The 27,181-nt window shown below is 35.0% G+C and overlaps 1 protein-coding gene across 4 annotated transcripts in view; it reads left to right on the forward strand.

Annotated features, from left to right (window-relative positions):
- SCYL2 (SCY1 like pseudokinase 2) overlaps positions 1–27,181 on the forward strand; it is a 34,357-nt gene that overhangs the window by 692 nt on the left and 6,484 nt on the right. The window contains exons 2-18 of one of the 4 annotated variants that reach the window (XM_038153637.1): positions 3,247–3,450; positions 7,104–7,261; positions 11,150–11,294; positions 11,950–12,099; positions 12,699–12,920; positions 13,759–13,875; positions 15,218–15,343; positions 16,781–16,957; positions 20,173–20,184; positions 20,317–20,439; positions 21,737–21,850; positions 22,295–22,427; positions 24,206–24,324; positions 24,923–25,023; positions 25,571–25,637; positions 25,761–25,847; positions 27,038–27,157. In XM_038153637.1, coding sequence (XP_038009565.1) covers positions 3,274–3,450; positions 7,104–7,261; positions 11,150–11,294; positions 11,950–12,099; positions 12,699–12,920; positions 13,759–13,875; positions 15,218–15,343; positions 16,781–16,957; positions 20,173–20,184; positions 20,317–20,439; positions 21,737–21,850; positions 22,295–22,427; positions 24,206–24,324; positions 24,923–25,023; positions 25,571–25,637; positions 25,761–25,847; positions 27,038–27,157 — 2,148 coding nt within the window. In that variant the 5' untranslated portion in view covers positions 3,247–3,273. The remainder of the gene's footprint in view (positions 1–3,246; positions 3,451–7,103; positions 7,262–11,149; positions 11,295–11,949; positions 12,100–12,698; positions 12,921–13,758; positions 13,876–15,217; positions 15,344–16,780; positions 16,958–20,172; positions 20,185–20,316; positions 20,440–21,736; positions 21,851–22,294; positions 22,428–24,205; positions 24,325–24,922; positions 25,024–25,570; positions 25,638–25,760; positions 25,848–27,037; positions 27,158–27,181) is intronic. The other 3 variants (XM_038153639.1, XM_038153638.1, XM_038153640.1) reach the window with 3 other exon arrangements.

The following is a 27,181-nucleotide window of genomic DNA, read 5'->3' on the forward strand; positions in this document are numbered from 1 at the left end:
TTAGGAAGGTGACGTGCGGCGAGGGCAGCCTTGTACAGTGCTTCATTGCATTTGACCCTCTCGATGTTTTTTGTAACAAATGCAAAAGACTGGTTGTGCTTTAAAAATGCTGGGGTTTTATCCTTTTGTTTGCTGTGACTCAGTTGTTCCAGCATCTACTTCTGTGGATTGATCCTGGCTTGGGGCAGGGGGATAGGATGTGGTTGGGCAGCATGAAGTAGCTGTGCACCAGCCTGCTCGCCTTGGTTCCCAAAGGGGGATCCCAGCTTGTTATAGCGCAGAATAGTGGTAGTGTGTGTTGTACTGCTGTGCAGTGTGCACCCACAGCCATACATCAGATGAAGCTATGGATTAGTTTGAGGTTAAACTTCTGGGTTTGCATTATGCAGGTTTTTTTTAATGAGTGAGAATTGAAAAATGGTGGATAGTCTTTGTTTTGGATTTCAACAGCCTGTATTTCAACATTTTAAATGTTCTGCCTCCTTTCTGAGTGCAGTGTTGGTTGTTGCTTATTACCTTGCTAAGTGATTGTTCTCATCATGCTGCTGTATGATTGCTGATGTACATCAGCGTGAAAACCATTACTGATTGTGAGGGGCATTCATGAAAAAAACATATTGAACATTCAAAATTTTTTAGGATTAGTTCCAGGTTTCATGGACTCAGAATCAGTAGCATTAATATTACTCATGAAATTCAAACAGGAAGAGTTCTTAAACATTTATTGCATGTCCTGTGTTGCTTGTCAAGACACTGTTATACTTCACATTTTGCATCAAGACACTGTTATACTTCACATTTTGCATTTGTCTCATTTATTACCTTTTAACCTGAAATGCAAATTTCATTGTGGGTGACTTACTTTCTTGCCACTTGATTATTATTTTTTTTTTTTTTTAAATACTGGACCAGTCTTAACTGAACAAACAAGTTTTCCTACATTTGAGAACCAGACTTGTGTATTTCAGATGTGGTTAACTCATCATGATTTGTGGTATTAGAAATACTATCCAAAACAGATATTTTTGATGGGGTATGGATTCTCTAGGTACATTGTTCCTGTTGACATATATAGATTTTTTACTGAAGTTGGTGATAGCAATTGTTTTATAAAGCAAAATATACCATTTTAGCTTACATTCAAATGTTGATAAGAGGATTTCTACAAATGTACAGTTTGGTGGATGTAAACTTTAAACCCCATCTGCTTATTGAGAAATAAGTTTCTTGGTACTGCTTGCACAGAAGCTAAATTAAACAACAGTTTGCCTACTGTCAAGCTGGAGGGGAACAGGTTGGACAGGGTCTACCAGGTTTGAATTTTAAATTCTAGCACTTCAGGTACTGGAATGCTGTTGACACTCTCACCTAGTGGCTTTTTCAAGCTACTCACTGCAGTTTGTCTGTCACCCACAGCAGAGGACACTTCTGATTTAATGAATACTACCCCATTTTCCCATCATCTCTGTAGAGAAAGCTTCCTTTCAGATTTACACAAAGGAATTTGAACATGCATCCGCATGCATTTTCTTCATAATATTTCTGCAGTTAATTTTGCGAAGTGTTTGAGAGTCCTAACAAGATGGTGTTGCATTGGTATTGGAGAAGATTTGATGGCTGAGAGTGAACAAAACATTGGAAAAAGCACGAGATCTAAACCCAAGTAAATTAGATTTGGGATTATCTTAAACTTGTTAGGATTGATTTTATCGTCTTTTAGTAGATAGAGTTTGCCCACAGAATAGCTGCTGAATAAAATTGCTGAGAGCTGGAAATGCCAATAGATCCTTTTTAGAATAATCCGTGATCCTTGTTTGTGCCTATTTATTAGGTTAATGAAAAGTTTCTTCATACAGGGATATTAGCCAGTGTCTTCATAGAAGTTTGGTGTAGAGCTGCACAGTTAGGACTTGCATGTGTTTTTCCATGTCATGAATCATAAAGTATAATAATAAAATTTCAAATACTGAAATAAAATTACTTAATAAAGGAATTCTGTGTTTCCATAATTTATTTCAAGGTATGTTCTCAACAAAACACTAACTAGACAAGTTTGTAGTTATTCTTAAGATTGTCTTGTTGATTTCAGACACAGCTTCTCATATCTAAAGAGTCAAGATAGAGCAGCACAGCTGTTCCACATGCAGTGCTCCAGTAAGGTTTGCTTGGGGCTTGGCTAAAACTGTTACACACAACTGCCCTGGAGAGAACTGTCCCATAACACAGGGAAGTTTTGTTTAGTATGTTTATTACCTTTTTTACATTTACAGTCCTCTATTACGGGTCTGTCTTTGCAATTGCAACCTAATTAGATTATTTGTCCTGACTTGTAGTGGAATCAAATCTATAGTACCAGGGAGAAAAGGAATGCATGTCCAGGTAACCTCAGTGTGGTTTATTTTGGTTAAGTTTGACTGAAAGGTTAGAGATGTCTTTACATCTTACTTGAAGAGAGACTGAAGAAATATCTTCAAGTGTTGCTTTTGAATATACTGCATAATACTGATTCCTGGAGATAATTTCTTCTTGGATTCTGTTTTTCTTTGCTCACACAGATGTGGAAGATGAATGTCTATATCTTTTTTTGTTCAGTTTGTTTGCTGCCTTCATTCTTTCTTGTGTATACATTATCAGAGAAACAACTGCATAAATGGCTTCAGAACTTGTATCTGGAAGAATAGGCAAGTCAGATTTATTAAGAAAATACAGAAAACTCTGAAAGTCTGCACTACAGGGGAATATGAAGTAAATTGGAAGCTGCCACAGTCTTTTAGCTCTAAAATTTGAAAGGTGATGTGAAAAAAGCTTCCTTGCACAATTTTGGTAAAGCATAAAAAGATTGAGTCTTGTTTTATTCCCCTGCACTTAATACTTAAGTTCATTAATTCTTGGATCATACAAATGGTAATGTCAGCAGTCTGATGGGCAAAATACTGAATTTTAAGTTCGTGTTTTAATATTTTTGTTTTTTATTTGCTGTCTGTATAATACAGATCCATTGTTTTGCTGGCCTGGGATCTTAAGCAAACCTGTGCCTCAAACAAATGAGTAGTTCTGTGAGGACTGGAATTAAAGGAGTCTCTTTTCCTTCAGATTTGTTTCTCTATTTGATGGATACTAATACGCAGGGTGTGAGTCTTTCCTGTCGGGGGACAGTTTATAAATCCTTTGCATCATTTGGTTACAGTTTTCAGGAAATGGTTGAATTGAGAGGACTGTGAAACCTTTGTTTTCTTGTCTTTGTAGGATAAGCCATTGGTGCAAATTGAAACCATGGAGTCCATGCTGAACAAGCTGAAGAGCACCGTCACAAAGGTGACGGCTGATGTCACCAGTGCAGTCATGGGAAATCCCGTCACCAGGGAATTCGATGTCGGGCGACATATTGCCAGTGGAGGTAATGGTCTTGCTTGGAAGATATTTAATGGAACTAAAAAATCAACGAAGCAGGTGAGTTATCAACCAAAGACCTGTGTTTATAAACATTAGATGACAGATTGATTGGTAGCAGTTGGTAAGTGGCAGTTAAAGTCTGTAGTTTTTTGCTCAGCTACCATACAGAAATTGAGCAATTAGAAATGTTAAGTTATGAGATACTGTAACAGGAAGGCATGGGTTAGAGGAGGAGGTTGTGAAGGAAGTTAGTTATGCTTTCCATGTGCTGCTTTCAGATCAGTATTGTTCCCTTTTAGTTTCCTTAAAGTATTAGGGTTTAGAGCACCAATACTCAAATTTTTGACTCACTTAAAATTACATGTATAAATGAATATGGGACTGTGACTTCAGAAGAAGGTTTGCAAAAAACAGAGTTTAAGAATCATTATTGCAGAAAATTATTTTGTTGCACTGGAGAAATGTGAAAAGTCTTTTTTCAAATTAGGGGAGGAAATACAATTTTCAAAGTGTAAATAGAAGTGTTAATAAATGACTGTCTTTAGTTAAAAGTAATGCTAAGTAATGTGAAGTCACTTAGACAATGCAACAGCTTGCTGCAAATGTACCAAAAAGAAATGGATACAAAGCAATGACTTTGGAAAATGTTTATACAATCTGTTAGATCATAGGCAAATAAACAGTAGCAAATGGATATATATAATACATAGAATAAATAATCTGCAAAGAATGTGTGGTCTGGTTCCATGTGACAGAGTCTGAACAATGTTTAATCAGGTACTTTTGCCATGTTTTCATGCATTTTTTTTAGCTGGTGCAGAGCTCTGTGTGTCTTTTATTTACTGAATTTACCCAACATAGCAGTTGATTAGGCCTTTTTTTGTCTTACTCAGCTATACAAAGTGATAACATTGGAAGCATGGTAATTTTGATAGGTTTTATACAATCTATGTGTCCAGTAAACATTTGGCCTGTAGCAGGTGTATCCTTAAGGTCTGGAGAGTTGTAGCAAGTTTCTTTCACTGCATAGTTGACAGAGTATATGTAACTACGTTCCTGTCAATCATGTTTTTTAAGCTTTCAATGGGTGTTCTGACCAACAATTTTACAGAGTTTTAGTTCAGGTGCACCATGTGGTCCTGCAATATATCTGTTAACCTTGACTAACATGTGTGCAGTTGTATGCCATCATTAGTAATTGAAAATACAGCAGCAGTTGTACTGCATGGAATTTTAGATGGCTGGTCTTTTGACATGCAGTTACTATTCATTATTAATATTACCAGTTAGGTAACACCATGTCAACATTCACTTTGCCATTGCAAAACAAATTGTGCAGCAATACAGCTTATGGTGTGTTGTATTGCCATATATGTTCCTTAACATTATTTTTTATTTCTCTCTCATGTACCTTCTGAATGTCCTTTGGGCTGGCTGTCATTTTCCAGGTGTTAGCAGTCACTTTTGTGAAGTTGCACATATTTTCTGAATTACAAGTTTGTGTATCTAACTTGAAGCTACAAGGTTTTTTTGCAGTGTGCATTGTAATCAGACAAGTAGGATCTAAGGGCTGAATTACCCCTGTTGTTGTCACTTTACCACAACACAATAATTAAAGTCTTATAAGTCTAATAGACTTAAACTATTAAGTCATTGTAGCCAGATAAAACAACTAAATTTGGAGGTTTTAATGTTACAGCAGTAGATCCCATCAGAAATCATTGTTTTCAGGATTATTTTTGTTCCTATTTTAAGTCAGTGGACAGTTACAAATATTTCGTCTCTGGTGACAGTAGATATCTATAATTTTATTCTTCTTTTCTGAGTTCTGCCTGGTTCCTGCCTTGCTGCTTTGCTAGGATTTCTGAATGTTTATCTGTTGTTATTTCTTTAATGTACTTTGTCTTTTCTTGCGTACTGTGTAGGTGATTTAGTAACAACCTAACAGAATGTGAGGAAATGACTTACCTGTGTGCATATGTTTGTCTGGTGCTATTTCATAGCTGATCTGCTGGTGTTTGTTTGAAAGATTTATGAGTCACTCTGGTTATATATAGGTGTATAATTTCACAGTATGTATTTCAGCTCATCTTAGATTTATTAACTTAGACTTTATGCACTTACACTTTTTTTTTTTGGCACAATATGGCACTTGTCCTTCTGCTTAGAAAGTGCAGTCGTAAATAGACAGGGTAAGGTCACAAAGCACTTGTCAGCTCAGTTGTAAAGCTAGAAGAATTCAGAAGGTAAGTCCCAGCAACAAGGCTACAGACAGTCAAGAGGGACCTAATGGCCTTGAGTCAGCTCGTTACGGATCTGAAGCACAAATTGTATTCTCTTCTGCCAGGTGCAGGGAATTATGACTTTAAACAAACCATGCAGGATTGCAGCAAGCACCAGTAGAACTTACTTAGACCCATCACAAAAACATCAATTAACCCACAGCTGATTTAAATACTCACTTTCTGATTCTTTTCACTTGTCATCAAACAGAAGTTTTTTCAGAAGTACAGTCTTTGCTTGAAATTTTGTTATTGGTCATGTACTGCTCAGTGGACGTCTTCCATCCCCTGTCATTGCTTTTCTCTGCCTTCTGTTAATGTTTGATCCATCACACCTAAAAGCTGGAGCAGGGAGCCAATATGGATAGAGGCATGAAAAGTGTACCTAGTTGAGATAGTTACAAGTATTCACATGCTAATGGCTTGATGAAAATAGCTAAAAACCAATTTTTTGTGGATTGGGCTGAATTTCATATTTTGGATAGCCTATTTCTAAAAGTTTATAGGGTTTTATTTAATTAGTAATGAAGCTGTTCCTGTGAGATTTTAATTAGAGTAATGATTATAAAAAGTGCAGTAAAAGAGCATCAAGTTCCTCTTGGGACTGCAAACTGTATTTTCATATTATTTTCTACTGCTTTCTAACCTTTATTATTATTAATAATGCTGTTGTAGCAGCATGTAAAAGTCTGTTTCATGATGAAAGGTTTTAATTCCTTTTTTACATCAGTTGATAAATTTCACATTAACGACTTCCCAGATGGTGATGTAATCTTAATTTTTTATTTTACATCGACCTCTGTAATTTCAAAGTTTAATACAAATTTCTTAATTGTCTCCTGCTTCAGTTGCAGAAGTTGGAGAGGATTTCTCTGTTCTTAATGTTTTTGTTTTTACACATCTTAAAACATTACAAAATTCCTAATGTTTTATCATGTGAATGGTCTGATGAGATTAATAGACTACTGTGACTCTTTTGTCAGATTGTACTGGTTTAGAGCAGAACACTAAGACAGGATCTGGTTTAATAAAGCAACACTTGATATATATATATATACTCAGAATATTTTAACTGTTCATAGATATAAATGCTTTTGTCTACTTAAAACCAAGCTAATTTCTGACTGTGGATCTTCTGCTTTGTCACTGTATAAGTAGGCATTACAGTTTACACACTCCTGTTTATACAATAAAGGAGCATTAGTACCTTAATTCAAAATCTCTGTTTCAGGGTTTATTTACAGTAACCTCTCCCATGACTGGGACTAAGTAAGAACAAGTCAGTTTCTTTGTTTGGTTGTTGTATTGTTGGGATTGTACTGTTGATTCAAAAACCACATTTGTGGGTTTTGGTTTTGCATGTAATTGTATGTAGGCTTGGGTTTTGGCTGTGTTATATACTGAGAGAATTCTGTTGCTTATTTTCAGGAAGTGGCTGTTTTTGTCTTTGATAAGAAGCTAATAGACAAGTACCAAAAATTTGAAAAAGATCAGATTATTGATTCCTTAAAACGAGGTGTTCAACAGCTAACTAGGCTTCGACACCCTAGACTACTTACTGTTCAGCATCCATTAGAAGAGTCCAGGTAAGCTGTAGTAAAGTAGAGAACAGATACTTTTAATCATTGTTTTGGTAGTGGATATAAACTGTCTGAAACATTCAATACATACATTTGATGAGATTGAAGTTTAAGTTTAGTGTATTTATTCATATGACAAGGTATTCACTCTACCCCATATTCCTCCCCCCCCCCACCATAGAATGCAGTTTGGGTGTAAATCAAATTAATAATCTATTGCTTGATTTTAGTCCAGTTGCAGCTCTAAGGCTACACATGACCATTACACCATGAAAATTTGGTGCTTTAATTAATTTTGCTTTCAAAGAACTCTTTTAAAATAGTTTTCTCTCAAAAACTTAGTCATACATTTTGTTCCATGTAGGAGATGTATTTAGTACCTATGAGATTAGGGATTTTTGATAAATTTTATATGTTGTAGCTAAATATGTGTTGAAAAGCCCCTCAAGTGCCAATCAAGGGAGACCAAATTCAGCATGTTCTTCTAGTGCTTATTTGATTTATGAAAGGTTGGTCACTAGGAACAATAACTGGTTAGTCTTACAGATTTATTGTTCAGCTGTAGGGATAACAGCACACTAAAATCTAACAAAGAAAATTGAGGCTTCATGTTAAAATAGGAAGCTGATCCTGATACTACCAAAGAAGATCATGGAGGTTTTAGGGTTTTTTTCCCCAAAGAGTAAGGGGATTGGACTAGATGATTGCCAGAAGTGCTTTCTAACCCCAGTCATTCTGTGATCCTAAATTGTAGCCTGATAAAGATTTATTATGTAATGTTCTTCCTTTCTGTGTTGACTTTTTCCAAATGGTTTCTAGGAGCTGAGAATACTGTAGGAATGCTTCTTCATCTTTGCAATGCCTGCTTTGAGACAGGTTTATTGGATTAAATTGCACTTGAATATCCATATCTATCTTTCCTCCAGTGCTAAACACATTTCACATTAACAGGGGTTTAAAGCTGTCATCGCACCTATGATCTGGGATGTCCCTTACAATGGCCTAAAGAAAATCAGTTAGGTAGTTGAAGACAGCTCTCAGTACTCTACAACAGTAAATAAACTATTACTTGCTAAATGGCCTAGGGTCATCTCAAATTGTGTATGCAGGTGTATCCCAGAGTATACCTCAGGCTTCTTCCTAAAATTATCACAGTTTTCCAGTTGACTCAGTGACTCTTCTGCCGAACTTTGCCCTTCAGAAGAAAACACCAAGATTCATACCTTTAAGAAAGCTTTGGTGGTGTTTTTGGTGAAGCATTTAAGCCTTTTGAGTAAAAGTAACAGTATAGTTACATCAGAGTTTCTTGTGTGTGAGTCTGTAGTAATGCCTCACACTTTGCTTCTGCTGCGTTTGTTTCCATACCCAGCACACTCAGCTGCTGGTAGAAACATGAGAAGCACAAAACCTGTACAGTTGCTTGCTGTGCCAGAAACGGATGTAACAGTTTTTGGAGAAGATAAATAAAATAAAAGTTTATGTAGAATATGTGTATGTGTAACCTTGTGCAAGCATGCTGTAAGATTGCTTTAGGATTTCAGGTCTTTCCAGAGTGCTTATTCTTGAAGAAGTCTCTCATGGGCCTCTAGCTAGACTGTACCTGATCTTTTTTTTTCTTCCTTTTTACTTCTTTTGTATTTCCCCAAAGTAATGTACAGTTGTCACCCATTATATTCCTCCTTTATAATGCAGAATAGATACTTGATGCACCTGGAAGGCAGAAGTAGATATGGAAAGAAAGGCCATACCTTTCTGACCCTAGTGTGTAGATAGTTTTTCCACTATTAATAGAATGTTTCTACAACAAATTGGTATTGGTATCCAACATGTTTATGTTTAATATAAATGTACGTAATACATATAATGATGTAAAACCTCATAACATGCATTTTTATGAGTAACTCCTTATTTATACTAAATATTTAATATGAGTATGTTTATTTACAAATGGTCTTGAATTCCATTAACAGCACTGGAAAGCATTATTAATTGATATTTAGCTTGTTATTGAAGAAAAGGATAAAAAACCAAATTATGGGTTAACTGATAATATCATTCCTACCCTTTTGAAATAGTAGTAGTGTGAATTGGCCCTTATAATTTACTAGACATTGCATTTGTTTTATTATTTCTCTGGAGGAAGCATATGTATTATTAGCTGTCACTTTTTATTTTTAAAATGTTTTTATCTTATTACTCTGAATTTAATGTTTATATTATTCAGGAAACTGTTAGGGCAGCTACCCTGTATGGCAGACATCACCTTCTGCAATATTCTGCTATTTAATTGGATTTACTGCATCCCTCCAATACTGTGGCTTGGACCCTTTTTTTTAATTACCTCCTAAAGTAAAAAATAAACAGCCATATTTTTGTTCCCTCAAAACAGCAGTAATCAGAGAGTTTGTCATGAAAACCAAGGAATAACTGTTCCCTGTATTTGCATCTGTGCCTTAACCATAACTAAATGGATAAGCTCTGTGGTAAAGCTGAAGTCAGACTGAAAAGAATGTACTTTGTCTTCCTATGTTCTCCTTTTGAGTTGTGTTTGTAACAGAAACAAGATTTATAACCCTAGTCGTATTAATAGAAACATGAAAGGTATGTGATTATCAGAATAGGAGGGAGGAAACCAAGCAAAAAAGTTGTGTCAGGTTGGCTGACACTTAGCGTTCAATATATTTTATTTTTTAGTTGTTTTTCTTCTAGAGAGGCAGTAGATGAAACTAAGGTCTGGATGGATAGTTAGAGGTTTGCATGTTTCAGCAGCCTTATTTTACTTCAAAGGTCAAGCTTGTTAATTATTGAAATACTGAAAAAATATGTGGTAGTTTCATGCTGAGATGTGTCTTCTGATGTTTCTATGGGGTGATCAAAAAGTTAGGTTCTTTCTTCTTGCCTATAACTTTATATTAATAAATGTATCTTTGTTACTTGGTTTCTGTTTTCTGTGTTCATACTGATGCAGTATTTAGTGTTCTCATGAATTAATGATCCTTAAAGTGGGTATGTGTGCTATCATCCATGTAGTGCTTTCTCAAAAAAAGCCCTTTAAAACAATTGAGTGAAATGCAATGGCTGTCCAGGGCCTCCACTGTTGTGCAGAGCAGTATGAAGAATGTGGATGTAAAGAATGACTGTGTCTGTGTTGCATGAAGTTTGTGAAATTGAGACATATATTGGCTTCAGGATCAGTTTTGAAAGTTGAAATTTTGAGTGTTACAACCAGTCCTTATGTAGGGAAGTTTGCTTCTTCTGTGCTTTTCAAACATAATTGACACAAAAATGCATAAGCAAGACCATTAATTTTTCATGAAGGAAAAAAAAATCAATAAAATAATTTAGAGAACAGTCACTTCACATGCAAACTGCCGTTCTTATAACAAGTGTTATTTGTGTTTGCTGACCTTCTCTATCAGTTGTCAAAGTAAAAGAATATTGAGGTGCTGCCTTATATTATATTAATTTAGTTTCTGATCATTGTCTGACCTCATTAAGTACTGCTTCAATCAGGGATGTGTTGGTTTTAGGCATAGGTAGAAGTCTGATTTTACGAGTTTCATTAGTAGTAAGAATTACTTGATCAATTTGTCCTGGATCAGGACAAGGAAAGCATTGTTTTTAAAAAAATTATGAAGCATTGTGTGAATCATTAGTAATTTATGTGAATGTTAGAGTAAAATATCCTAATTCTAGTATTTTTTTAAACTTCAGACATTTATGTATTTCTCATTAGTATAATACTAAAATAATTCAAAACCTGCAGTATAACATGGCTTTTGGTAGCAGCAGGTGCTTTGGCAATATATGTGGTGTTTGTATGGTTCTTTATTTGCAGTCAAGAGATATATTACATTTATGAACAAGAAATTTTTTAATGCATTTCCTATACAGGGATTGCTTGGCATTTTGTACAGAACCAGTCTGTGCAAGTTTAGCTAATGTTCTTGGCAGCTGGGACAACCTACCTTCTCCTTTGCCATCAGACATTAAAGAATACAAACTTTATGACGTGGAGACCAAATATGGTTTGCTTCAGGTATGGTACAGGTTGTCTTTATAATTTTTTTCTGCTTTTAGTATTAATAATTTTTTTAATGAAGTCAGTACACTGCTAAAGTTTTGTCTGCCTGTAGTAAATCAAATAATAGTGAGGTGAGAGATAATAGTGCCCTGATCACTCTAAGTGTAAAAGAGGATAGACGCTAGAAGCTCTAAGCTGCTACTCTCTTTTTGATTGTTCTGACATGTAAAATAGAAACTTTATTTTTCATGTAAATGTCTATGCTACAGCTGTCTCTTCCATATGTGAATCTTTCCTTTATGTTCTGTGGGGAGCCATTAGCTCCTAGGTTTTGTTTGGTGAATATGTTGACCAGCTTCATAAAGCATTTTTGTTCTTCTGAGATGGTGTGGCCTGAGAGGAGAGGAGAATGCACCACCACACTTATGCTGTGATAGTTAACAGCATTAACATTAAGTAATTAACATTAACATTAGTAATCTCACATTGATTACCCATCTGTGTTTAATTTCCTTCATGCATAGTTTTTAAGGCATAGGCTAAAATATGAAAAATTGTTTCTTAGTTAACTTAGGAATTTAACTGTGACCATAAGATCAGAAATTTTGTAAATATCTTATAGGATGTTTGGGGAAATATTTAACCTGAAATAATGATCTTTTATGAACAGGTTTCTGAAGGTTTGTCATTTTTGCATAGCAGTGTCAAAATGGTCCATGGAAATGTTACTCCTGAAAATATAATCTTGAATAAGAGTGGAGCATGGAAAATTATGGGCTTTGATTTTTGTATCCAATCAACAAATCCATCTGAACAGGAGGTAATAATCTTTATATTTATCATCATTCAGCTTCAAATTCAGGTCTTTGCGTGAAACCAGTTTCATGATTTTGCATTCCAGTATATAATATTCACCTCTGTAGGTGAAGAAGTTAGAACATATGGCACAGGTCTGGATTCAAGTGTTGCGTTTGATTGTCTCACAAAAAGAGCCTGAGTGGGCTCAGTGGGGTCACAGTAGACTAGTGATGGTTTCAAACAGAGGCTGGAGCCTGTGCCACTTTTGCTGCCTTCATGTTGGATGACTTGTAAGCCTAACTTAGTGTGTTGGACTTACTCAGTGCCTTGTTGCTGCCTTTGAAAATGAATTCCATCATATCTCATGTTTCCCCATTACAGCAGTGCTTTGATTTTACATTACACTTCCCAGCTCTAATATTCAGATAAAACTGCATCAGCAAATCACTCTACGCTACAGACAGAGATTAACAGTTTTGCCTTACTGTGTTGCTGTTTGATTCATAATTGAATTTGAGTGGCTTAATTATTTTTTGCTGCTGCTTGAGTTTCTTTTTGAAAATGGTCTTTAAAAATCCTTGATAAATGTACTTTGTTTCGCTTCTCATACTTCTCTTGCAGCCAAAGTTCCCTTGTAAGGAATGGGATCCAAACTTGCCATCCTTGTGTCTTCCAAATCCTGAGTATCTGGCACCAGAATATATTCTCTCTGTGAGCTGTGAGACAGCTAGTGATATGTACTCTCTGGGAGCTGTTATGTATGCAGTGTTTAATAAAGGGAAACCAATTTTTGAGGTCAACAAGCAAGATATTTATAAAAGCTTTAGTAGACAGCTGGACCAGGTATTTGTTCTTTTTATGGTTATTGTTTCTTGATTTTCATATTTGAAAAGTTACTACTGTAAAATAGATTTAAATATTGCGAACACTATCAGTGCTCCAACATAAACCACCTGACAGTGGTATCTTACCCTGCACACTGTTGTTATAGCAAGGAAAAACATCGCAGCAAAATATGAGAAATAAAAATATGTTTAGAGGTTATGTGTACCAACTTTATAGACTAAAAATTACATATTTCACCTGATTTCTTTGTAAACCTGTTGAATGCTGGTCTTGTGAAATAATGCTTACCTGTTGGTGAACAGTATGTGAAACATCTGGCAGTGAATTACCTGTGTAGGACCATTGAAGAGGGCTGGGTTTAGAGTGATTTGATCACTTGACATGGCACTTGGTGTCCACTTAGCTATCACTATTTCACATTCTTTCTGGACTGTGAGTACTAACAGATAACAGTGTCACAGTTAATTGGATCAGCTGACATAATGTCTGTTCATATGCAAGTTTCCTTTGTTGTAAGTTCTTTGGGTGCTCATTGCCACACATTATGCACTGTGTGTAGACAACACCTCAAATAATGACATTTACCTGTTTAAAATATTGTGTTTGTGTTCTCTGATAACCTGAACTACAGTGGGAAGTTGAAAAAACAGAGATGGGACCTGAAACAGGTAGGCTCTTGGGAAACAGAGGAGACTGTGAGCAAGAAGAGAGGGATATCAAATGCGTGGATAGAGAAACCATCAAGAGAACAAAGTACAGGCCTTTCATATATTGGAGATAGTTACATCCAGAATTTTCTGACTTCATGGTGTTCATGCTTGAATTACTTCCACAGCTGAGCCGTTTAAGCTCCAGTACTCTTGAGAACATACCCGAGGAGGTGCGTGAGCACGTAAAGCTACTCCTAAACGTAGCTCCGGCAGTCAGGCCAGACGCTGATCAAATGACTAAGGTCAGTCCATGGAAAATACAGTAGCCATAGGAGAGAGAGAAATTAGTGTTTGATTTGTAGAGCTATTTTGAAATGTTTTCTGTTAATAATTTTATTAGAAATGTTTAATATTTTTTAACCATTTAAATTTAGTATCAGTTGATCCCAAAAGTTATCCTTATGCTGACATTTGTTTATAGGGAAAATGTGGGTGTTGAGACAGAATTTAGAAAAATTACTCAATTATTCAAAAATTATTCAATGCAACACTGTTTTTTATTCCTTTCCATTCAGTTGGAAGCTTTTCAGTGCTATGATTTTATACAATTCAGTCTTTAAGATTATATTGGAAGGATTTGAAAGTGAGGAAATTATAAAGGGCAATAAACGTAAGGATTAACTTCTGGCTTATGATTTTTGGTGTATTCTTAATTATGCAGAATAATAAAGTATATTCAGAAATTGTTTGCCCTAACAAAGCAAAATTTAATTGCAAGTAGGATATAACAGTTTTAATTTGGCAAAACTGTTGCTCCATTTTCCTGTCTGAAAGTAGCATTGTTCTTCCCTTGTCTTGTGCCCCATTTTCTCCAATCTGATAGCCTTTCAGATTCCTGCTTATAGTTTTGTTTTGCTAAAGGATTTTATTATTTTGCTGTGGTGTAAAAAGATGGTATGCAGAGATAGGAATCGGTGTTTTAACTGTTGAAGGGAATAGTGGGCGAAGAAGGGAGAGGGAGCAGGTGATGGTTTTGTCCACCTAAGTGCTGAAAGATGGGAGTGAGGGAATTGGCAGATATTTCTCAGGTATCAGCTCAATTGTCTGAAGGACTACAACAAACAAATCGGTGAGGCGTTGTATTAAGCAGTATGGTTTTATAAAGATGTTGAGTCTCTTTTACCATATCTGCACACTGAATCATAGGGTAGAGATATCAGTTTCCAGGGTTTCTGGAGTTTCCAGGGGTGAGAGCCAGATGTGGATGACCTAGTAGGTAATCCTGTGTTGTAATATAATATAGCATAATTATTCCTAGAAGAATATTTATTCAAAGTTTTCATTTTACATTACATTTTCTTTGTAAGCCACTTACTGTATATGAAATAATGTTTTAACTTAGATACACATAACATGCATGAGTTTTTGAAAAATGCTAGGAAAAATTTTGTCTTAATAATCAACTTGTATCTGAATAATTTACTGCTTGGTATGTAAAATTTTAATTTTCTAATTGTCAGTTGCAGACATGTAAAGGCTTACTGTCATGCATTGAAAGGGTAGATAGATGATTGTATTTAGGAATTATTGTAGCAGTGTCAGTGTTGTCCCCCTCCAGATCACAACCTTTAATCTTATTTTTAGATACCATTCTTCGATGATGTAGGAGCAATGACACTTCAGTACTTTGATTCATTATTTCAAAGGGATAACCTGCAGAAATCACAGTTTTTTAAAGGACTACCAAAAGTTCTGCCAAAACTACCTAAGGTATGTCTGACCAATGTCTTGTAATAGCAATTTGAAAATATATGAACATCTGTTATCATTTTGACTCTGGAATGCTGAACTTTCTGTAGCATTGTACCTTAATAGACTGCTGTGAGACTGCCAGAATAGAGTAGAAGGAAATAAAGGGAGATTAGAACATGCTTATTCTGGAAGTATTCCTCAGCAATCAATAATACTTTAAATGGAAATGGCTAATAAGCCAAATGAGGAACGATTATTTGCGCGTCCTGTTGTAGTTCATCCCAGTCTGAAAGGGAGTTGTATTCTCTCCACTTAAAGGCTTTCTCTGTGTTTCCAGACACCATAATAGCTCTTTGAAGCCAGTTTGCCACCTTTTCTTCCTATAAGATTGCTTCAAGTTTTTTCAAAGGCAGTACTTTAATGTTGAATGATGCAAAGCTTCCTTCCCTCAGTAGACTAAGTGCTTTCTTGTGCTGGCAGTGCTCAGAAATCTCAAAGGCAAATGTCTGTCATTACATATTTCTCCTGTGTAGTGTTAAGCAATATGTCTAGACTGGCTCTCTTTCCTTTTGTGGTATACCTTAATTTATATAAACCATAATGCATATTTGATAGAAAAGTAGTAGTCGTTTAATACATAATAGAATAACTGAACTTCTCAAGCAGTGCATTACATTTCCGTATTTTTAATTCTGTTTTGCATTACACACTGCAACATTAAGACTCCATAGTTAATACTCTATTCTTTTTAATTTAGTAATTTTTTTGTTTGGTCAGAAATGGAAATAAGTGGCGTGTATTTCACGTAACTTTAGACAGCCACTGATTGATCAAATCATCTTTAGGGCATTCTTTTTATTTTTTTTTTCTGTCTTGAAAGTATATTTTATGGGGGAAGTGACTGTGCCCTTGAACCATAAATTTCTGGTTATTGACTTCAAAAGCATTTAAGGATGTCTAACGCTGCAGTAGACATCCACAGTTTTAGTATCTGTTTCATCAACAGAATCCTAGTTAGGGAATGTGTCTGAAGTTTTGCAGGGAGCTATAGTAGGATTATGTGTTTGTTCAGTGAATGATGGGGTTCAGAAACAAAAAAATTACTAATTTGAAGGGTTTATAGGGTATTTTTAAGGGTCTTGTTAGGGTATTTTTAAAGAAAGCATATGAAGCATGGTTTTCATAACTCGTGTGGCTCAAAGTCCTATTTTCTGTACAGTTAATTGCATTTTGTTGATCTTCACAGTTGTTAGTTTTGAGTGCAAACAGAGAAAATTAAGCAGAGTAGCACAGTGTAAATTAACTAGTGTACTGTGCAAATAAGAGGTCAAAACTGAAAATTATCTGTCTACTTTTTTGTAAATATCAGGGTAATACAAAAGCTGCTGAACTGGCACAATGGTAACTTACTGCAGTGCAGTACATGATTCATACTTGTTTTTTTTTTTCTTTTAGCGTGTTATAATTCAGCGAATTTTACCTTGCTTGACTTCTGAATTTGTGAATCCAGATATGGTACCCTTTGTCTTGCCTAATGTTCTCTTAATTGCTGAGGAGTGCACCAAAGAAGAATATATCAAGCTCATTCTACCTGATCTTGGTCCTGTTTTTAAGCAGCAAGAACCAATCCAGGTATTATGGTTAATATTATTCATATTACAATTTTTATATTTGGTTTTGTTTTCCCTGAAAAAACAACCAATTGTTCTATTTCCCTTTTCCAGCTTCACACACATTGCCCAGTCTGTTCTGTAGTTGTCCAGGCAGTCAGTCTTGATTCATTCAAAAGAGGTTTTTCCAGGAAATTCTCAAAGCCTCTACCTCTGCTTGTTTAGATGGGTTCTGAGGGTATATTGCATTTATAGATGAGATTTGCAAAAAAGGTTTCATTTACCACTTGGTTTTGGTTAATTGTAGGAGATATATTTGTAAGCATTTTAACACATATCTGGGCAATCTGAGCAGGGTTGTACAGTACAACGTTTGCATATATTCTACCAATAGATGAACCTGGGGTTTTTTGAGTTGCGTTTTTTCTTGTATGCAGTTCGCTGACATTGGGATCATGGGGTGGAAAAATTGTAGCTTTGACTCTCTCTAAGAAGTGCTTTTTATTCATATTAAGAGTAGCATTTGTTTGAGGACTGTGCAAAAATTGGTGAAATTTCATTTTTATTTGACAGATGTAATGTGTAAGTAAAATATGCTGTTTTCCCTGCTGTTTAAATGTATAAAAGTATTAAGACATAGTCGTTACTGTAAAGGAGCAAAAATTTGCACCCTTTTGTCATCACCATGATGATTCCTGAGAAATCTGTCACAAAGTAGGGCATTGTGCCCCCACAGATGAGAGACAGGCATGCATTCCTTCTAGTTCACTCCTGTGTACCATTGTTTTCTGCAGAGCACTGAAAGGGCAAGGTAAACATAGCAGACCTTTGATTTCTGAGTTTCAGAAAACTGGACCAGAGAAGTGTCATTACACTGTGAAGGCAGGGAAGGGGACAGCTGTCTGAGAATACCTCAGGAAATTTGAACTACTTTATGCTGTTTGTACACTGAAGCTTTATGTTAGTTTTTTTTTTGTCTGGAAAAAAAGTCAATGTTTAACTAACCAAAAGCCAGTGAACATCTCATTTGTGCTGTGTCATCCTAAAAGGTAACTCTGTGTTCTGTCGCCTTTAGCATTAGATTTGTGACACAGTCCTTGCTGCAAATAGTTTGTAGCAAAGTTACATCTGGAGCATAATGGACACAAAAGCTGGTTTGTATCTTGAGAGATGAAGGAAGCAAAATACAAACTTGGAGTCAGCTCATCAAGATGTGTCTTTGCAAAGTTTTTCTGTGACTATCTAGACACTATTAAATTCTGATGCTGGCATTTTTAATGCAAAGTACTGCATGGCTTATTCAACTGTTATTTCTACGGTCTTTTTAGTATGGCAAAGTTTAAATAATCTAGGTCCTATGTTCAAAGTTAATATATCAGGAATTTTGTAAAATAATTACAGAGGTTCAGAATGCCAGAGGATAGATTTCCAGGTGTGACTGTCTTTGTACAAGGCAGAAATGTCTGGTTTCTGTGTGCTTCTGACTCCTGGAGAACGGCATTCAGGGAAGATGCCAGTGTTTCTTCCAAACAGTCTTTCAAGATGTTACAGATTGGTATGATCCTACTTTAGTAGGATATTTGAATTAGGAAATGAATGCATCATAGGAAAGCTGCTGTAATTCAATATGAAAAAATTCAGCTAGTGTTCTCAATGTCTTTTTGTAAGGGAATTCATAATAGGAAAATGGAGTATTTAGATAAACTTATTCTTGTGCTTAGTGTGGAGTAATGTGTGCTGTACGTTAGCATCCTAGCTTACTCTGACATTGCTTCCCAGACAAAACCTTAGTTAGTATCTACAGGATTCTGTAGACAGCATAGGATATTTTCTAGTTCACTACACAGAAGTGTTCCCTGACCAGTACTGGGCTCTGCATTAACGAATGAAGCATTATTATCATTACATTATTAATTATTAATTAACTGTTAATATCTTATTAAATGGTGTCTGTGAATCTGTGACTGTACCTTCTAAATTTTTACCTGAATAGATAAAAAGTATCAAATAGGATCCTAGAAGCTTAAACATAGAAACTGTAATTCCACATTGTGGTGAGGGTTGTTAGAGAAGAACAAGTGTTAAGAGAACATGTGAGTCTTAAAAACTCAAGTTTAGGACAAAGATTGTGTGTTGAAGGAAACCGTAAAATCTAGCTTTAAAACTGGCCTCATCCATTTCACCCTGATTGTCCCAAATATGGGGATATTACATTATTACATCAGAATCAGTGCTCATGGAACAAATGAATGATTTTGTGTGTGTGTGTGTGTGCAACTTAGGAAATTACACATTTCCAATAAGAAAACACACATTAGCTGCAATAAAAATGTATTTTTCTTCTCTGTAAAGAGAAGGCGGAATAAATAAAAGGGGAAATTTGTAATGTGGTCTTGGTAAATTTCTGTTTCTACAATTCAATGATTCTATTTATTTGACGTACAAGCACTGATTGCCGTGTATTTTTAGACAAAAATGTAAGTCTTCCTATAAAATACTTGGCTTTTTGTTATAAATGTGATACTTCTAAACATAATTTATTCATCTAGTGTAACCTATTTTCTGAAAGGATTTCTGCTATCAGTGGATGCTCATTGTCCCTTCTAGTACCTGTCCGAGTTGTGATATGAATCTTAGGAGTTACATAGTGCTCTATATTTAAAACTGAGCTGGCTGAATGATTTTATAAAAGTGTTTAACCTTTAGATGGCTAATCTTAAGCAAGGTGAATCCCACTATGCATGTGTGCTGTTGTAGTGGGTTTTTTTAAGTTAATGTGATGTGAATATTTTGTTTGAGATTTTTAAAATTTTATGGTATACAATTTCCATGTTCAATAGAAAAAAGGCACTTTTTTGTCCATCTAGTAGCCATAATATTGTTCTGATTATGTCCCTATTTTGGTTTTAGACACATGGAATACAGCTTGTGTATGTGGAGTTGTGATCAAGTGCTTTGAGAACAAAATTTGAGTTCTAGTTTTTTGGAAGTTTAGCTTTTGTAGCAGCGATGTGTGTATAAAGATTTTCTGTGGGTGTATATTAACAAAAGACCATAAAGAGAAACAAGAACTATTTACAAATTCTTGTAAGTAGAAACAAGAACTCCTTACTGAGTCATTATGATTTGTGATTTCAGAAGAATCAGTCTAGAACATACGTATTTTGTTTGATTTGTATTTGCTGTTTTTAAAATGCAATAACATGTCAAAGTGTTTTTTGTCTTCCATGCCTTCAGGCAAGCAACATGGTAAGTGATCACATTTACTGAGTTATAAGAAAACTTCTGAAGTTTTTTTGATATGATACAACACACTTTAAATTGTAAATATATCCTTTGCAGTTAAAACTTTTGGCTTCTGAATTGTCTCTCTTTGAATAGATATTGTTAATCTTCCTGCAAAAAATGGACTTACTTCTAACCAAAACTCCACCAGATGAAATAAAGAACAGTGTTCTACCGATGGTTTATAGAGCCTTGGAAGCACCTTCAATTCAGATCCAGGTATAGTAGTTGCAGCCTTTATTTAAAACGTTATTTTTTTCCTCTTTTCAGCTGATATGCCAAGTTTTTGTGTGCTCATGTGTTTGTTTACTTAAAAAAAAGATAAAACTTTATAATATGCCTGAATGTTTAAAGAGATGAATGCTTTATTAAAGAATATTTGTTTCTGTTAAAGTAAAATTTAGTTTCCTTGTTTTTCAGGAAGGTAACCACTTGACTGTTGTTCTAATGCTCTTATCTTAGATTCCTACTAGCCACCATAGCAGAAAGTAGGATATGCATTTATGTTTCTCTGCATGTGCAGCAGAAACCATGCAGGCATGCATGCTTGTACCAGTCAGTGAGAGCTCCTGCTGGTGAGAACATCTGTGCTGACAGTTACCTCAGGAGACCTGATGTGCTGTAAAATCATATTAATCTACATTCTGGTGATATTTTTTATATATCCAAGGTTTTTTTTTCTCCTTAGGCTTTCTCTACCTTTCTAAGGTTCTTCTGGTGATTTTTTTTAAATCATTCAACTGCAATTAACTTCCAGTTACCCAAAAACGTTCAGGAGCGGGAGATAAAGAAACAAAATGTTTCTCAAAGGCAGGTTTGGATAATCAGATGTGACTTCTGCCTTTGTAATATTAGGGAGAAAGGTTTTTGTTTCTAAGTATCTGTCATGAGTTTCTTTCTGCATCAGTACTTTGGTTACTGAGGTGTTTACTTACAACATGTATGTAGTATTACTGTCTGGTTTTATTGAGATTGGTCTGAAATTATGTGTTCATTTTTTCTGTTACTAATGTATGGTAATCTTGACATGAAATTTCATCATTCAGTCTATAATTGTACTGCAGTATTATTGAAATAATGTATATAATTATATAGTACTTATATAACATATACTATATATAGTAATATATACTAGATATTGGTACATAGTGCTTTTTGAAATTTTCTTGATTTATGTAAGAGATTGATAGTTTGATGTAGTAAAAGCTGGGTTTTATATAAAGGAGCCTCATGAAAATGCAAGATATTCTTGCTGTTTAATATTATGAATTTATGAATGCTCTTTTTTCTAAAATCCATTTTTGAAGATTCTGTATACATGCTTTATTATTATAGCTATTTTTAAGCGAGTGTGATAGATTAAGGGCAGCTTAGTTGAACATATTTCCTCAAATATTTCCTTAAGAGGAAAGCGTAGGAAGACACTTCAAACTAACAGATATTGAGTTATATTAGTACTAATTTTATAATAGATATGCATGTTTCTTTTTAAACTTGTGTGTTGGTTTTTTTTTAGGAGCTTTGCCTAAACATAATTCCCACGTTTGCCAATTTAATAGATTACCCATCAATGAAAAATTCATTAATTCCAAGAATTAAAAACGCATGTTTGCAAACTTCTTCTCTTGCTGTGAGTATCATAGTAACATTCTCTAGTGTTCAGAAAATGTTGTAACCTTTAATTACTTTGGGTTTACCATGTTGTGTCTTTAAAGAAAAGCCAATCATTGTGTTCTGATTTCTTACTGAAATTTTTTTAAAACTACTTAAAAGTGCAAAAGCATTGTTTCTTTGCTCTAACAATTTTTAGAGTTGTTAACAACTTACTGTGTTTGTAATACTGTAAAAATTACTGAAGTGAGTTCCATTGTCAATACACATTGACAATGTTTGTCATGCAGAAAAGCTAAGATTTTGTGAGCATAAAAACAAGCATTTTTCTTTCATGATACAAAAACATTTCTTAACTTGTCTTGAATTTTTCAGTTCAAAGAGTTTGTTACGAGTTTTGTAAATTTGTTTTGGTTTTTTTCTATAAATAAAGAGTTTGTTTAATTCTTGTAATACTTCACAGGTCCGGGTAAACTCACTAGTGTGTTTAGGCAAGATTTTGGAGTACTTGGATAAATGGTTTGTGCTTGATGATATTTTACCTTTTCTACAACAAATTCCTTCAAAGGAACCTGCGGTGCTCATGGGAATTTTAGGTAATTAATACTTCCAACTTTCTCTTTTGTGCTTTGGTATTGTAAATCTGAGAGCTTTCTGTGTTACCATTGAACATGTTTACATAGTTTCTCCCTAAAATTACTATTAAAGACTTTCTGGTTCTTGAGTATGTCCCTGTTCAGTTACCTTATGTATGACATTTGAGCACTAGTACATATATTTATAGTCTTCAGGGCCCAATGCAGTTCTCAGTACTCGCTGCAGTTCTTGGACTGTGACACTCAGATGGACTGGGTGCTCCATAGAGTCAGAGGGGCTGTCTTCTTCAGTAGAACATATGAACTGTCATCTTTCAGGTGCTGGAGATGTTACTGTTGCCTTCTTTTACCACTCTTGCATAGCAGATGCTATAAATGATGGTGTACAAATCTGCTGTTCCTTACTGCTGGTTTTGTTAGACTTATTTTGTTGGATATTTAGGCACACAGTTGTGCCTGTGGGCAGAAATGGAACACAGTCTGGGTGAGGTCTCCCAAAATGACTGATAAAACCCAATGGTTTGGTACTTCTGGGAGGGGAGACCTCGCTCCCACTTGAGCTTTCCTACTGTCATTTAGTGCTTGCCTATCACAGCGTGTGTGATTTTAGCAAATTGAGTGGACTTAAGGAGTCCAGATGACCAGAGCCTCTGCCAAAGAAGAGTTGTGACTCCTTGGCCAAGTCTGGAAAACAGTGACTATTTCTGCTCCTGACACGAAAGTGGGGTTGACCAATCACAACAGCAGAGCTGCAGTGCCAGTAACCCTCATTAAACACTGTACTAATATGTGATGGCAGCACTATTTTTATTTGCTCAAAAGCAGCAAGAAGGCATCTTGTCTGTACTGATCTAAAGCTGCCTGTTTCCCTTGAACCTTGCAGCTTTGAGTTTTATTTGCTATCTAAGAATAAGGGACTCTCTGTTTTTTTGCTTTAGTTGTGTTGATTCTGAATTCTACTCACTACAGTGAGTAAGTGAATCCTAGTTTGGAAATGATGGGCTGAAATGAGTTTTATATACTCAGGTTCTCCTTTCTTCCAGAATCATAATATAATCCTTCACTGTCTTTGTCTTGGTGACAGCTCTGTTTTAGTACCATAGAAAGTGAGGAAAGCTGCTGTGTCTTTTATGCTAGTATGTTCAGTGTTTGCTACCAGAGCCGGACCATTTAAGCAGAGGACTCTTCCTGTCAGAAGCATTACAGAACGTTTGGGCTTAACACTGGGTCTCTCATGCCTGCCAGGATTCTTTTTCCAGTAAATTTAAAACAGATAAAGATTGTGCATGAGTTCTGATACTATGGGTAACAGTCCAAACTTTCTAGTTAACAGTGTTTGTAAAAAAAACATCAGAGAGCAGGATGATAGTTAATCCTAGCTACTTGTAGTGAGCCAGGAGAGAACACATCCTTAGTTGATGCAGCTTGATTTCTCAAGTGGCAGTGTGTCAGTTTGTGGCAAATCTCTTGCACATCATCTATTCAAAAATGCATATTCTCAAATAATTGGCCAGAACAATACATACACTAATATCAGGTTTCATAGCTGCAAAGTATGACTTTGGACGTGTTCTTGTTCTGAAGTGTAGCAAAGCCTCTTGCTGTTTGTCATGGATCAGTACTTAGCCTTTAAGAGTCTCTTGGTCACGTTTGTCCCTGCTTGCACACAAACACAGTGGTTGCTCAGATGATCAATACACCTATGAGTGTGGTGCTTCGAGTTTGTTCACATTGTTTACTAAATTTAACAATTTCTCCTATTTTGTTGTTCTTGTTAGGTATTTACAAATGTACATTTACTCACAAGAAGCTGGGAATTACCAAAGAACAGCTTGCAGGAAAAGTATTGCCCCATCTGATTCCTCTTAGTATTGAGAACAATCTTAATCTCAATCAGGTAGGAACATGACTGTTTGCATGCTTTTACTTGACAATTACCAGAGAATAAATTTAAACTGTTGTCATAAAAAAATTCATACATTACTCCATGTCTGTGTCTGTTGTGAAAATGAGCAACACAAAAGTCTTCCCAGTTTTTCTGTGTTTGAAGCTTGTTATTTTTTAGTGTATTTAACTGATCTGGTGTAAAATTTCAAAATTAATACTGTCACCTTCCAAATACCCTGCAAAAGCAGTTAGCTACTAACATAATAGGTATTAAAACAAAATGCTATGTTGCTGTGAAATACTGGGAAAGGAAATAATAGGTTGGTTTGTTTGAAAATGAATCTGGTAATACTCGTATGTGGAGGTTTTGTCTGCATTGGCCCATTTAAATTTTTTTTAGTGACGTGTATTTTTCACTGTTTCAGTATGCACTCTGCTTGTAATTTGTTATCTAATGCACAAGAATGAAGGTGGAGTCTAAGTTATTTAAAAGCCTACACTTTATCTTTCATTGTGTATTGTTTGTTTATGAGGCATTACCTGATAAGTTACACCTATCTGAATTCCATCACTGCAAAATCCAAACTTCTTATGTATTTCTTTTCCAGTTCAATTCTTTTATTTGTGTTATAAGAGATATGCTCAATAGATTGGAAGCAGAGCATAAAACAAAACTTGAGCAACTTCATGTCATGCAAGAGCAACAGAAGTAAGTATTAATGTTTGTGTTGGAGAAGTAGTCAGTTTTTGGCAAATGTTAGAGAACTGTAGCCATAGCAATAAAAAAAATCAGGTGATTCTAAATTCAGGAGTTGAGAATTGTCTCAAATAAGCACAGTTGTCAGAAGAGCTCCTGCTATGTGCTAAGCTGCTTTCCTGTAGTTGCTGAGAAATAAACCATATAAGAGAAACATAAACATTGCAGCCTTTTAGAAGGCTGTGATATTTTGAAGTATTTGGAGCTATTTTATGGAGCCTGATATGAGGTGAGATTTCTGAGACAAAATAATTTGGGATACCTGAAGTCTGGGTCACCTTGCTCAAAGGGAGAAATGAAGACCATGGGAAATTTCTAGATGTTTACTATTTCTCAAAGGAATATTTGCCAGTCTTCTGAAGGCTTTATATAAAAGTGGTTGCTCTCAGTGCAGTGTTTTGGTATTATTTAAATGCAGAAGAATGATTTACATCGTTAAATTAACGTTGTGGATGTAATTGCAAAGTTGTCTTGTTGTAATGTACTCTGCGCTGTGTAGATCCTTGGACATAGCCAACCAAATGAGTGGGGCTGAAGAGGCAAGATCTAGTGGTACAGGCAATCAGGTAAGTAAAAATACGTAACTTACACACAGAACAATGGAATTTAAAATCACTTAGTTGATATTTACATAGCCTTAAATTGCAGTATTTCAAATAATTAAGTTTTTTTTCTTTGAACTTAAACAGATTGACAAGGTATTTAATAACGGAACTGACCTTCTAACTAGTGGATCTGATAGCAAAGAGAATGAGATGTCATCAATACAGAGAAAGGTGTGCTTTGCTTTATTTTGTAATTCTTTTTTCTCCATCTGTCTAATCCAAGGCTGATAGGGTTGCAGAAAAAGAGTGTGTGTAAATAAGTACAATATTTAAAGCTTTAGTAGAAAAGCTAATTGCTTTATATAGTCACATGAGAAGGTCCATGAAAAATGTTCAGATCATATCCTTCAATTTTTGTGTAATAATACTAATTGTTGCCTACTTTGTACAAACATATTTTCCTTGAAAATATGTTTGTACAAAGTAGGCAGCAATTAGTGTTATAAATTTGTGGTCATTTTCTTTCTCCTTAATTATAGATTTAAATGAAACTGAAACTTCATCACTGGATATAGGTAGGAAAAGCAAAATAGGGTTCCTTATGAAAAAATGACAAAGAGAAATGAAGATAAAATGTAGAATTTTAAGTAGTAGCAGAGACTAAATTTTACTGTGCCTTTCAAAGTTAAGTGAAAACAGTCAATATGTGGTTAAATACAAGAAGCAAAGGAAAAACTGCATGAAATAAAATATAAGCAGTAATACAGTAAACATAAGCTTTAAGTATTGTAAATTTCTTTTTGTGCTAATAATTATGGAAATGGCTTCCCATTTCCATAGAATTACAGACTATATAGATATATACTCCAGTTATAGAATATATAGATTCCCAGAATCTATATATTCTATAATTACTATTCCTAGTTATCTGTATCCTTGCATTAATTTTAGACTAAGGAGGAGTGATTTAATTATTTCATTCTTCATTATTAACAAAAGTGGAGTTAAAATCCTCAAAAGACTCTTCAGCAGTTTTAAAATGAAATTCTCTTTTCAACTCCACAGTCAATTGCATTTCTGGATCAAGTTAGTAACTATATGAAAGCAAAAACTGTGAATAACACTTTTTCTTATGCCCAATATTAAAGAAACAAAGTGGTTTTATTGATATATCTCTTTTATTTGAGATCTGCCCAAATTTTTCATTATGCTGCTCTTAATAGTACATTTATTTGCTTTAAGTACTTTCTAGCAATATAGTAAATATTATAGTAGATTTTGCTTATTGGATTTCTCTTTTGTGTAAATAATTGTATTGTTTACCACATATTATTGAAATGACAGTGCTAGTATGAAATAAAAATATGAATGTCAGAATAACCATTTTGTGCAACTTACTACCAGTATTTTCCCTTTTAAAGGCCTCACTTACTCTGGAAGAGAAGCAGAAGTTAGCTAAAGAGCAAGAACAGGCACAGAAACTGAAAAGCCAGCAACCTCTTAAGCCCCAAGCAACTACAGTAACCCCTCCAGTGAAGCAGGTGAGAGAGAACAAACAGCTGCAC

Source organism: Motacilla alba, chromosome 1A, assembly GCF_015832195.1.
Source record: "Motacilla alba alba isolate MOTALB_02 chromosome 1A, Motacilla_alba_V1.0_pri, whole genome shotgun sequence".
Taxonomy (NCBI): Eukaryota; Metazoa; Chordata; class Aves; order Passeriformes; family Motacillidae; genus Motacilla; species Motacilla alba.